The sequence below is a fragment of the Zeugodacus cucurbitae genome, chromosome 3 (genome assembly GCF_028554725.1).
Source record: "Zeugodacus cucurbitae isolate PBARC_wt_2022May chromosome 3, idZeuCucr1.2, whole genome shotgun sequence".
Taxonomy (NCBI): Eukaryota; Metazoa; Arthropoda; class Insecta; order Diptera; family Tephritidae; genus Zeugodacus; species Zeugodacus cucurbitae.
This window is the reverse complement of record NC_071668.1, coordinates 71293221-71307873: the sequence shown is the minus strand read 5'-3', so window position 1 is coordinate 71307873 and position 14653 is coordinate 71293221. Positions and strand designations below refer to the sequence as shown.

General features: G+C 35.7%; 1 protein-coding gene across 1 annotated transcript in view; it reads left to right on the top strand.

Annotated features, from left to right (window-relative positions):
* LOC105217594 (probable WRKY transcription factor protein 1) overlaps nucleotides 1–13694 on the top strand; it is a 56576-nt gene extending 42882 nt beyond the window's left edge. The window contains exons 2-3 of the mRNA XM_011192665.3: nucleotides 1095–1968; nucleotides 12268–13694. Coding sequence (XP_011190967.2) covers nucleotides 1095–1968; nucleotides 12268–12753 — 1360 coding nt within the window. The 3' untranslated portion in view covers nucleotides 12754–13694. The remainder of the gene's footprint in view (nucleotides 1–1094; nucleotides 1969–12267) is intronic.
* The last annotated feature ends 959 nt before the right edge of the window (nucleotides 13695–14653 follow it).

Genomic DNA, 14653 nt, shown 5'->3' with positions numbered 1-14653 from the left:
CTGTGGGAACGGCTAATACAAAAACTCATCCTGGTATATAATAATCTTTTACAACCTTTAGGAAGGTGAAGATTCAATCTGATAGTAGAGCGGCGATACTAACCTAAAGTTCGCTGACCAAGCGCTCAAGGTTCGTTAAGGAATGCTTATCTTCACTATCAGTGGCATCGTTATACTTTTCGATTAGATTGGCTTGGATCCACGGCCACAGCGAAATCGCGGGAAATTGTAAGGCTGATGAGCTTGCAAGTTCAGGAATGTCAGTCTCATTATTATTAGCATGGCAACATGTAGGAGCACCATTGTACTACTGCGATTTACTACTGGACCAATGAGTCTCGGCTGAGCTGGAACAGCGCCGGTCAGTCACTAGCACATGCGTAGTCGCCAGATTCCTCTGACCTAAGGTGAATCGCGGGAGGTCTACCGAGCTCTTCGCCCTCAGTAAAGCTTACCTCTACTTAGTCGTGGGGGTGCTAACTGGCCATTGTCTCATCGGGATGCATGCTCTCTGATAATCGATGCTAGCTGTAGAAGCTGCATGGAGGAGAAGGAGGTGGAATTATCTCATCAATTTCTTCTGCATTGTCCCAATTTAGCGAGATGAAAAAAAAAATATTTCTCGGATCTTACTTTTTCGAACAAGCTCGAGAAATAGCGAATATTGTAGTGAAAAACCTTTGCAAATTTGCAGTAGGTTCAGGGAGCTTTGTCGACTCCTAATCTATGCGGGCTTCACAAAGGACAGTCATTTATAGTCAACGTGTGTTTCCCTATGGGGAACAGCGTTACAACCTAAGAGTTCCAAGTCACCTAAAATATTCCCCAATAATGAGGAGCTCTTACCGATTTTTTTCCCATTTTTGTTGTTATTTCAGGATAAAACATGATAAATAATTAGTGAGACAATTTCGAATGTATGGATGTATCGATTTTATTAGAATTGTTTTTAATAGAACAATTTATTATTTATAATTGAACTCGAGGTACATAGTTCTCCTTTAATATGAATTCCATTTAATCACTCTCAATTAAATTCAGAATTATTAAATTGCACACTTTAATTCACTCAACTCCTTTATTTCACTTTACAGTGATCCCTATGCCGCCTACGATGCCGATGGTCCAATGGAAGATTATGAGTATCCGGGTGCACTAACGCCATCACAAAAGCAACAATACGAACAACAACTATTAAAACGCCAACAAGTACAACATAAACCGCAAAACCGCCTACAACAGACCGCTACAATGCAACAGCAACAGCAGGCGGTCCAAGAGGCCGACCCGCACAATCGACCATCCACCACCGCCAACAACAACAACCCGTCTACCGAGAATACACTCATATCCACATTGAAAAGCCTCAAAACCATGTGGGACATTTATCGGGCGTTTTCTGCTGCTTGGAATACGCTCGCGACACACCGGCAACAGCAAGAGCAACAACAACAAGAGGCAGCGAAACGTCGTCAACAGCAAATCGCACAACAAATGCGTATCAATTCGAAAAAACCGCCCAAAATCGGCGCGAACGATAAATACACACAAAGGAATAGCACTGGGGGCAGCGTGGAAGGCAGCGAAGTGACGACTGGAGCTGGCACAAATGCGGCAAAACGAGTTAAGCCAAACAACAAAGCGACTAAAAATCCTAAAACGACGACAACAACAACAACAACGACGACGACCTCAACTGAATTTGTGGCGAGCAGCGAAGCGGAAGAGACGGTTGCCAACAGCAGCGGCAGCGATGGTGGTGGCAACAATAGAAACGCCGGCACAAAGGGTGATGCGATGGCGCGCCAAAATGCTGAGGGTAAGCGTGAGAAACGTCAAACCACTGACACAGCTGTGACGGAATCGACTGATGTGGGCGAAGGTCGTTACATCAAAGGCGATCCACTGAAGGGCTACTACGACTTTGTCATCACCGAAGGCTCGTACAAGTTTTGGGCTGTCTTTCAGGTGAGTGGTTTGAAATAATGATGGCGTTTAACGTGTTAAATTAATGAGTTAAATTTTATCTGCAGTCAGTTTAATTATATATAAAGATTTTATGAATATTGATAAGGTGTCTTTTCATATATTAAAATGTTCTGTAATCGAAATAGCTTCCACAGACAATACATTGCAGAGCTCATTTATTTAATATTTTTTCTACTTTTGCTTCGAAATTTGACTTAAAACACGTTCCACATACGATCCACATATGTTCCACATACGATCCACAATCGTTTTAACGCTTTACATCTAGATAGGGAAGTACATATGCTATGTTCATGTTGGGGAAAATATCTTGAATCCCACATACAATCCACAAATAATTCATAGAGGAAAAAATTCATGAGTAAGCCAGAAGTCTTCGCGGAGCTTTTATATGCTTCATTTGACACCTGATCATCTCTTCATGACACAACTAAATACTTTCCGGTTATACACGAATACATATTTCCCCTACTCATCCTTCTTCATAAACTCTTACATAGGAAATCGCTATAATTCTTCACGATACTCTCTCACATCATCCATCTAGATTATGTCACATGCTACAAATATTACAGGCATTAAGGCAGCGACTACAGTTGGTGCAAAAGTGCGCTGACAAGACTCACTCACACCAAAAACTAGGTTGGCAGGTGTGAAAAAGCGGACGACACGTGACAGCAGTCGAGAAATCATTCATTAGTTTGACATAAAAGGTGGCTGCGACCGACATATGCACTCGAAATCATATAGAAATAAATCACACACACCTGAGACATACAAGAATGGCCGACTGTGATTCTGCATTACGTAGTATCCGCGGACTCGGTTGGTCACAAATTATGCTCAGCGCCAAATGAGTGGCGCAAAAATAATTTGTCTTACTTAAAAGTGACAAAAGCGCGAATGCACAGCGTTGCCACATGTTTGTATGTGTTGTGCCACTATTTTATTTCCAGTTGTTGTAAATCTGTGTTTGACTTTGTCAGTTTGCCAAGAGTTTTATTATTTCTGCTCTTCAGCATTGTTCAGTACTTCTTCTGCCGCTGACATAGCTCGCGGCTGACGAATGGCAATATGCTATGTTGCCACATGCATCAAATACTCCGCCACATACTCATGTACTTTCGAAAATATGTTTGTAAATAAAACTGTTATATTTATTTGTTTACAACAGTACATTTCCTGCAAGCCCACTCACCTGTCACGGTTCACCGGTTTAGCTGCGCTTTAGTGTCAAACCCTACCGACAAATAAACAGGAAATTATTATGTGACAAATAAATGTGTAGTGAAGAGTTGTCTTTTGGATATTTTAAATTACTGTTTTTGATTTACTATTATTTATTATTGGATATTTCAATTTAAAAAAATAGTTTAGGTTTCCGAAAAATTTTAAAATGACTTTATAAAGTAAAATTTAATTTGAAATATTTGTATGAACACAAATTAATATTGACTAACAAAATATAAATAGTGGAATTTTTTTCGAAATTGGAGGTGCCACCCATCTCAGAATTGTGCTACATATTTTATAAATAAAAATAAAATTATGAAAATGAAAAATTAAAAATTGTGTTCAATAAAATGGCCATTAATGCACAAAATTTATAAAACCAATCATTTCAAAAGTATTTTGCAATAGGATTGCCATATATTTTTTTTTAAACTTTTTGTTAGAAAATTAAAGTTCTTATGGTAATTTTTTATTCTCAAGAGAAACGTTCTATGAAATATTTAAAATTTCAGGAGTTATATGAGTTGATCAGACTAACATTGAGTTGAAAAGCAGTTCTTGCTCTAACCTAACAATCACTGAATTATTGCATTCCAACTGACCAAAAGTAGATAACGATAGTAAATTCCACTTCTCTCATATTTTCACATTGACAATCCAATAGTAGAGTTCAAAGTTCAAACCGAAGTACATACAGCTTTATAAAGGCATAAAGCTTGAGCTCTTTTGGGGCCTAATACTATGTTCCGGCGAAACTTAATCACAAGATTTAGATTGTTAAGTAGGTAATCTGACTAATCCACTGGATTTGATTTCGTCATACAAAAATTACACTTCCAAATCTCTTTACAGAGGAGATTTGAAGCTGATTTACTATAAATCTCGCTGCTTGACTCTGATTTATCGCCATCTATTGCTCATATTTGAGCTGATTTTCACTACAAACTGTCAAAAAAATGTTACAGCTCCGGTCAACAGCCGCGAAGAGTGTTTCTTTACATCTAGTAGCTGCTGGCTTTCAGGAAGAATAAGAGTACCAAAAATGACACAGCTAGCGGAAGTAAAGAAATTAAAAATGAGTAGAAATTATCAGATAGACATCTGATTGCTGTTTTTGGCAATTATGTCGTATTATATTTTAAAAATTAATCAATACAATATTGAATAAATTGAAGATCTTTTAAACTAAAACAAATGAATGAGAAAAAAAAATTAATTAGTTTTTATAATAAAAAACAATAAATTAATTAATAAATGCCCCTATCGTATTTTTATAATATATGAATCGAATTATAATTACATAATTCATACACTCATAATTTCTGTTTTCATAGTTTCACAGCAGAAACTATCACTAGCAAGCAGTATACAAACACTCTTACGTCTATGAGTAAAAAACAGCTGATTTATAAATCTCAAACGGCAGTGAGAACAGTGTAGATCAGTGAAGAGATTAAATGTAATCTAATCATTTAAAGTTTTTGGTGCGAACATGGTATAAAGGTCTAACTGAGCTAAGAAAAAATATAAGAAAATTGACAACGAACCTTTCTAGGTGCTCATGGGTCTAATTGAGCTTCAAAAAAAATCTATATAGATAACTCGAAATGATCCCTTCTAAGTCCTAGACACATTAACTGGGCTTATTCGAGAATTTACAACAAACTTTACTGTAGCTAGCTAGCTAGGTAAACTAAGCCATGTTTTAGACCACGGCTGGCTCCCTGAGCCTATAACAATAAAATTGACGATGAGGCATAAATATGAAACGTGGAAACGTTATCATTATTAATATTCATCAGCCATATAAATTCGATTGTGCTCGTCTACCTTCCAAAGACAACTTAGTGGTATCGCTTCTCATATATGGTTGAGTTCAATAGATCTTAAGACCATCTATTGAAAGGTATACCTTAATGTTAACGGTTAATGCTCATCTTATAGGTGGTGACAAAATTAAGGGTTGCGTGATAAATTTACATTTCCTTGCTTTGATTATTTTATCACTTCAAAGGCTAAGAAAAAATCGGCTATTAGGTGTTTTGGGCACAAGATCGTATAAGCAATGAAGAGCTTTTATACAAAAGGCCTCTATATTGAGCGTCAAAAGTATAAATACAATTGAATAGGTCTTTAATTCTGACCACTTCTATGTCTTATATAAAAATTGAAAATTTAAATATTTAAATTAAAAATTTAAATTTAATATCACTTAAGAAGCAAATATAAAAGTAATCAGCTAACCGCGAAAAAATTCAAAAGAAAATGGAATTTACAGAAACAAAGTCAATGAAAAGTGAAAGCTTTTAATTTGTTAAATGAAAAAGCATATATATATGTATATATGCTAGCGAGTTGCACAAATGTATTATATAAGACAGTCATCACAAAAGCTGAAAAGCCGTTGAATATGAGTACCTTTCTATGCAACAAGCGAATTAAGTGTGAATATATGAAAAGGTGGCAAGTATGCTTTGGCATTTTTGTATTCCATTTCTCACATTTCATTGCATTTTATGCGCATAAAATAATTAAGTGAGTGGGAGTGAGTGGCAAATTCTAATGGATGAACTAAATTGGCATTCAAGCCTGAAGACTGCATTTGTGAAGCGAAATATAAGAGAAATAAAATGTAAGAGTGATACAAGGCACGTGGAAGAAGGGGTTGAGCGGAGTATATGTGTTTAAAACTATGTACGTGAATAGCTATCATATACAAATGCGTCAAAAGCTTGCACTCATCTTCGCATAAAGTAAGTAAAGCAATTGCCGCGAGGTTTAGCGCGCGCGCGAAAAACAACAACACCATTAAGCGTGTAAAAACGTGTAACTAAAGGCGTTAAACAAGTGCGAACTTATGCACACAGAGACTTACATACTCATATGACAAGCATAGATAAGCCTGTGTGTGTGGGAGTGCACATGGAAAAGTCTATACATATATATAAATAAAATGGAAAATATTTATTTTTCTTTTACTTTTTCCACACTATCTCCGTGTGTGTTTTTTGCTGTTTTTGGCAACTCTATGTTTTTGCCGTCAAAATAAAGGGGGTTGCCGCCTATAAATGCGTGGCGTGGCAGCTGCAATGTGCGCATTTTCCATTTCGTTGCATATTTTACGGGGCACAACAGCGTTAAGCCACAGAGGGGCATGTGTAAATGGGTGTGTTTGTATGTAAGGTACACTGTGTCTGGGCGTTGAGTATGTTGTGAATGCCAGTTTATGATGCATGTATGTGCAGTAATACAGTGGGACTAAGTTAAAGTGAATATTTTACTATACAAACTTCAAAATATATATTTTAAGGGTTGCCAACATAGTTTTAAAATAATTTTTAAAGGGTGATTTTTTAAGAGCTTGATAACTTTTTTAAAAAAAAAACGCATAAAATTTGCAAAATCTCATCGGTTCTTTATTTGAAACGTTAGATTGGTTCATGACATTTACTTTTTGAAGATAATTTCATTTAAATGTTGACCGCGGCTGCGTCTTAGGTGGTCCATTCGGAAAGTCCAATTTTGGGCAACTTTTTCGAGCATTTCGGCCGGAATAGCCCGAATTTCTTCGGAAATGTTGTCTTCCAAAGCTGGAATAGTTGCTGGCTTATTTCTGTAGACTTTAGACTTGACGTAGCCCCACAAAAAATAGTCTAAAGGCGTTAAATCGCATGATCTTGGTGGCCAACTTACGGGTCCATTTCTTGAGATGAATTGTTCTCCGAAGTTTTCCCTCAAAATGGCCATAGAATCGCGAGCTGTGTGGCATGTAGCGCCATCTTGTTGAAACCACATGTCAACCAAGTTCAGTTCTTCCATTTTTGGCAACAAAAAGTTTGTTAGCATCGAACGATAGCGATCGCCATTCACCGTAACGTTGCGTCCAACAGCATCTTTGAAAAAATACGGTCCAATGATTCCACCAGCGTACAAACCACACCAAACAGTGCATTTTTCGGGATGCATGGGCAGTTCTTGAACGGCTTCTGGTTGCTCTTCACCCCAAATGCGGCAATTTTGCTTATTTACGTAGCCATTCAACCAGAAATGAGCCTCATCGCTGAACAAAATTTGTCGATAAAAAAGCGGATTTCACATTTCGAACCGAACACTGATTTTGGTAATAAAATTCAATGATTTGCAAGCGTTGCTCGTTAGTAAGTCTATTCATGATGAAATGTCAAAGCATACTGAGCATCTTTCTCTTTGACACTATGTCTGAAATCCCACGTGATCTGTCAAATACTAATGCATGAAAATCCTAACCTCAAAAAAATCACCCGTTATATAAATGTGCAATCATTTAGTGGCGCTTAATTTAAGTAAATATTAGGTCTACAACTTTGCTTCCGCCGTTTTCCAATATATGTCTCTAGAGTCAAGCACTGGTCGATTAAATCGTTTTATATCGATCTTGGACATTTGTGTCAACATTAACCCAATAAAATATTTTGCGTCCCAAACTTATTCTCAACTGAAAATGTCATTTTTGAGCCGAATTCTCGACATTTGCGGAAAATTTTGCTTTTCTTTTTTAATTCCAAGAAAAGTGCGGCTGAGGCTCATCGACATTTGTAACCGGTTTTATACAAAAAAAACTTTAATTTACAAAAAAACGGCGGAAGCAAAGTTGTAATAAATATTTTTTTAGAGTTGCCTACATATGAATTTTTATATAATTTTAATATACATTATTTAGAGAAATTCAATGAAACGTAGTATGAGCAAAGCTGAATTTAACAGAAAAAATATTTAAAAAAGGTTTTAGGGTTGCCTTCAATAAAAAAAAAAATAATTAGAGTTGCCATATATTTCGAGCATTTAATTAAGTATGAATGTTTATTTACGTATGAACCATGTTTAATGTTTGATACAACAAGTGGTATTAGAATAGCTTTATGAAAATTTATATCATGCAGTGGCCACCCTGCACTTTTACACATATTAATTTTTTAGCAAATATTTTTTACTCTTCGTTAGCAAGAACTACATTATTTATACGAATGTAATGGTATTCGAGTAAAACTTTATTTTAATTATGGACAGAGTTGCCACTTGCTCGTTTTTATATGAGATATATTAAGTATTTGTGTATAATAAATCTGAAATAAGTTTATTTTGAAATATTTGAAAGTAAATTTTGCTGTAATGAAATGATTTTCAAAGTAGGGTTGCCACATAAGTTTTGTGAAATTTTCTAAGATTAATAAGAAAATGAAAACTGATTTGAAGAATACTGAAATTTCAATTTTATAGCTTTTGTGTGAATACATATTATCATTCTTAAGATATGTTCTTTAATAGGGTTGCCAAGTATTTTATAGTAGTATGCTGAAATATAGGCAAAAAAGCATTTTTTTGTATAAAATTAGTTAATATGTGTTTGAAAATTAAAATGAAATTGAAAAGCAATTATGTTAGAAAGATTTGGGTCTTAAAGAAATTTAAAGCTTTTGGTAATAAAAAAAGAAAATATTTAGAGGATATTTAAAGAAAAATTTGCTACTTTTGGTTAAGGGGAGGTATTTACACAAAAAAATATTGTAGTATTTCGTAATATAGAATTGCCACCTATCTTTTAAATTAATTTAAAAAAAAATTACAGTGTAATGCGTAAATCAGTTCATTTTAAGCTTTTAATGTAATATAGGGTTGCCACCTAAATTATTTTAAAAAAAATTTAATAATAAAATAAAAATAGTTTTTTTAAGATTTTTACTGTGTCCGTTTTAAGCTTTTACTAGTGTTTTATTTAATATTTTTTTATAAAGGGAGTTCGAAAATGAAAAAAAAAACACTATTACTATTTAGGTAATGAGAAAGCCTTTTGAAATGTATAATTATATCTTCTAATAAGTTTTAATCAAACCTCAAAAATAAATAATTTAATTATTTTCGTATATGGTTCAAGCTAAAAAGGCTCCACTGTATGCACATGCAAAAAATATTTGTATATAAGACATATATATGTAGAAGTCTATCTGTTTGTATTTGTATATAGTTTTTCTGCACATTTGCTGCAACGCGCACCCGTAAGTTAATCACTATTCATTTAACGAGATTTTCCATGTGGGCGCCTGAAAGCGCGCATTACAAAAGAGCCATCAACGTAGCGCCACTGTATAAAAAGCATATTCATGTATTTGTATATGTGTGTGCGCGTCATTTTGCATTTAAGGTTGATGCAAAAGAACGCGTTTAGGCTTTTTGGCGCAAAAGTTTTGCGTATTTGTGAAATTAACGCCACTTTTTGCACTTGCCGCAGCACAAAGAAGTAAACTTGCGCAAAAAAATGCAACTGAAAAGCGAGTAAACCAAATGAAGTCACTCTGTAATTCTGTGCATTTGACAGCTGGACTTGACCCGCAAGAGATTTCAGCATCACTGCTTGCCACATGAGCGGCAGCACTTAATTTGAGTGCATCATGCAGCTGCGCCTCATACCGTGCCACCACAGTTCGCTCAGCTTTCTTTAATGCCCACTTTTAATTAATGCCGTTTCGTGTAATTTCTCTGTAGACTTTACTCTTATAACTCACACATACGCAGCTGAGTGGCTGTGTGTTTGTGTGTGCTTACATCATTTTTATTGTTCTTCTTCACTGGATATTCTCCTGCGGTTATAATTATCATTACTCAACGCCGTGTTTTTTTGTGCACAGCGCTCATATTGCGGTTGTTGTTGTTGTTTTCATTTTTAATTTTTGTATTTTTCCATCATCTGGCTACATTCTTCACTGGCTGCTGCTTCACAGGTAAGGTCAGTCATTTAATTGGCTGCCATGCACAATTTTGCGCAGCTGCGTGCATCAGCGTGCCTGGGCGACGCAACGAAAAGCAAAATAAAAATTAAAAAAATAAAACCAAAAACAACAACAGCACTGAGTAACGTAATACCTGTAGCATACATCACGGCGTTTAACAAATTAAAATTTTGCGGTCGAACGGTAGTTTGACATACTTCCGTTACGCTGAATTATGAGCGTATTTTCATATTTGTTACAGTTGTATTTTCTGTCTACAACAACAACATATACAAACAATAATATGCTCATGCAGGCGAATTTATAATTGAAATGTCATTTTCAGCAGTTGAGCAGCGAGTTCATTTCGCTGTGGTCGTGAAAATTGTTGGAGATCTTCGTGAGAAATATTTATTTGTTTTGAAATGTTGTTGTTTATTTTTATTTTTTTTAAGGTAGGCGTATATTTTGATAATAAAAAGAGATATGGTGACGAGGATTGTTTCGATTTTATATTTGAATTTCCTTGTATTGGTGTGTAGGTTTAGAGTTTTGGACAGATTCAATAAAAATTTCCAAGATATTAAGTGGATTTTGGAGAAGAAAAAAGGCCGCGAGCTGTAATGAATATGGCGGCATTCTAAGAATTATTAATCTAAAAAATTATATAGTTTATGCTTTTCTATCCACCAAAGAGGCAATCAATAGAATAGTAGGAGCAAACTCGGTTATATATATGGGTATAGAAGGAAAGAAAATGCGAATGAGTTAACCCGCTCAAAGGCAGCCGGAAGCGAAGTTTCCTTAAGCTGTCCGAGATCATTTAGCTCCTTCAAAAATTGTCTAGTACAATGCAACACGGGTGGGATCACAAAATTACTATGAGCTAATGTTGAGAGTGGATATACCAAAACACATCTACTTTGAGTAAGAGAGAACTGAGCAGTATCACAGGGGTTATCACGAGGCCCTTGGCTCGAAAAGGCCACCAACATTATCTTTGCGAAGGACCAGTCTTTAGTCGGTTAAGAAGGGATCCTTTCTACGGCTCTCAATACTCCCAGCTAGATAAGAAATTGGGAAGCTGGGATGGAAAAAATTGAGAAGTTTAGTCAACTGAGTTGTTTCTGTGACGTTTATTCGGTTACCTGGCGAGTACAAAGGGCCTAATGATGGCCTAAGTGCGGCCGCTTGAGGTCAGGCTCTCTTTGCCTCCCTTTTCAACCAACCACCATGATTTGCTTTGTGGCATTAAGTTAGTCTAACATGTGAAATTGCAACGAAGCCGATTGTTTTTATAAATCTCTTTTAGTGGAAGAAATGTTTTCGAACTACTTTAACTGCTGAAGATAGATTGAGAGAGATATTTATCGGATTGAAAATAATGGATTCTAGACGACGGGTGATTTATGAGGAACTCAATTTCCTTATCACTTTCCTTGTAAAAACCATAAGATATGTAGCGATGATTAGATTATAGAGCAGATCCTTTCGAAAAGAGCCACAAGAGATCCCATTTGGACAGCTAAAGTCTCAAGTCCTTTGTGACGCCGCAAACTGCTAGAAATGGATGCCATAGGTCCTCAAGAGTCGACAAAATGCTTTGAGCCTTTTCCAATTTGTTGAGGCGGCTAATATGTTCATGTTACCGAGCTATTTAGTCTACCAAAATCTGGACAGTGGAGGAAGAAGTGTCTGTAGGGAAATTAAAAAAATTAGTTAACGGTTGCATTGGAAAACTTCTGCTTACACGCTTGAGAAGTTCAAAGAGAATAGTAAGAGTATTGATATTTGGAAAATGCTTAAGAACGATTAACTACTGACTCTTTGTTGTCGTCACTAAATTTAGATAATTTAGATTGAAAATATGAAGAGAGTCTTTCAATGTTAAACCAAAAGGTGACGTCGGAAATTGATCTTGAATTTCTGAGAGCCCGAAAAGTAATTTGCCTACACATTTTTTTTAAAGAGTGTCATTCATGGCATGAGTAAAGACAATTCTCTTCAAAAAAGCTTTCGAATACTTTGACTATATGAACAAAAATTTTAGCACTTTGAGAACAAAACGATGGGTTAAAAGTGTGCTGCTTCTTGTCTAAATAATTGTATCTTTACTGTGGAAAAACATATCAAACAAATATTTTTACTCAAACAGTATTGTATGAAGACCTCATAATATGTTTATTAGTATACACTCCTCAATATACGATAAATATATTCATAACTACATACAACATAAAACATTATAAACACCACCCATTTCAACATTTTCTCATTTTCTTCTTTTTATACGCACTTGCAGACTGGCACCGCATTGCTGATTATTTACTCAACTTTCGCCGCCATTTACTACTCGAAAGTCAATCCTTTGGTGTCCGATTATGACTACATCGACTATTTGGGTGGTGCACGATCGCTGAGCGGCGGCGACGATGACTTCATCGATGATGATGGAGAGGGTGGCGCAGCAGCTGGTGGTGGTAAGCGGCGTCAAGGCAGTTGGTTGGATGCGATGTGGCCACGTGCGGGACGCACAATGCAATATATACTCGATGCGCTCGATAAACTGCCCGTGGATCATCGTGAAGCGGATGAGGCGAAGCGTAGTGAACGTGCGAGCGAAGCGACGACAAGCGGCGGACAAGCGACTGGGGAAGATGTTGCAACGGAAGATTTCAGTGAAAATGAAAATGACGATGCAGCGAGAAACGAGGAAGATGGTAGTGAAGAGACACTTGAAGCAACGGATACAGAGACGCAACGGCAAGTGCGTGCGTATGCTGCTTGACGGCGTTAATGAGTGGTCGCTATAGTAATTTCTACGTCCGATTGGTCACGAGACGCAAGCAGACGTGCTGATTTATATATTTAACTGTACATTTGCATGTATTTGCTCACATACCTACAGGCGCTACAGCATTGGCAGCTATAAAAGCGCGCAGCCATAAATTCTCACGCAATTATTTACAATAGTTTTCTTTATTTCCTGCATTTTACTTTTCACTATTTTTTTATTTGTTTGCCTCATTGCTTCACTTGCTGCTTGCTGCACATTAACTTTATTTATTTGCATGCGACCAATACATTTCTGCATTCAATTTCGTTTTTGTTTTTGCTGTGTTACTGCAATGCAATTTTATTCGTTCTTGTTTTTGTATTTTCATTTATTTCTTTGTTTTTTTTTTTTGTTTTTTATACACGTTTTCTCATTGATTTATGGCGTAGAATTTATGTGACACACTGCCAGTCGCTGTGTGGCAGCCACGCAGACGACACATTTGGCGCTGTCATTGCCTTCGCATAGCAATTTCGACCACAGCTGCCAGTCTGTAGCGCTTTAATTTCACTAAAAGACATTTGATTCAGCAGAATTTTTGTTTGGCATTAAGCGTTTTCTGCGAAATTACCAAAAATACGCTATCAAAAAGCAATTCATTTTAATTTTAAACAATAATTTTTAATAAAATGTTTTATTTATGTATTTAAGTATGGATCATATATGCAATTATTTATAAGTCCTCATATTTTTAAGTAATTAAAATGCACTTGAAGGTCTTTTGGTGAAATGCAATATTGTGTCTTTTGGCCGAAAAATAAGTTTTTATATAGTAAAAATTATATAGAAGTCACTATAACGGTATATGTATTGTAATGTAATCAAAAATTGACTTATAAACACTCAATGAGCTATGATAACTGTTAATGATATAAACGAGAATAAATTTAGAACAAGAAAATAATTGTAGTATACTATTGGGAGCGAAATGAATTTGGATGGTTAAAATGGTATATTCGTATTGATTAATTTGAGCCAATTTGTGGATTGTTATCCAACTCAGATAACTGAGAAGCTTCAAAACGCCAGGCTATAATGCTACTTTTTGGGAACTTGGACACTAATTACACTAATTACAAAGATAGGCGAACCTCTTCTCTCTCCTGCCCTCTTACTTGCAAGGAGTTTACTTTCTCAAGTGTGATTTAAAGTTAAATGGGAAGATTGGTGCGAAATGAACTCTGCTTTTGGGTTATCACACCCCTGCAGCGTTTTTAGGTGTCGAAAAAATATAGATACACTACATCGAGTTACAGGCTCCTTCAGGAAGGTAAGTAAGCTTTTGCACCGATAACTAAACGGGGATTTTGATTTTGAGTTTGTGGATCTTAAGTTCAAAAATACTTAGAGAAGCTTTGACTTTAAAATCTGTTGTATCGAACTGCTACTTAGTAGAGGCCATATTCCTATATTATAATGAGCTTGTTGTTAAGAGGTTTGCAATGGGGGGTCAGTGGGAGCATACAATAGTAATTTTGACTCGTCTCAATGACCCATGTAGTATGACTAAAATATTTTCTGATCAGAACTTGCTTAAAATTTTTTTCCTATCATGGGACTTTTTTCAAAACTGTGTTGATTAAAATTTTATCTGAAAACAATTGACACAAAAAAATTGCTTCAAATTCTTTCTCACGACATTTTAACGCGCAATTTTGAGAAAAATTAAAATTACTAAACTATATGAAAATATTTGTCGGAATATTTTATGGAACGTTTTTGAACATAGTTCCAAATCCCGCTTTCCTTTTTTACCATTTCATAAATAGTTGTATTTAAATTGATCACCAAATAACCCTATATCTAACTCGTTTAGTTTTATGACTTAAAAACATCCATTATGTGAACAAAA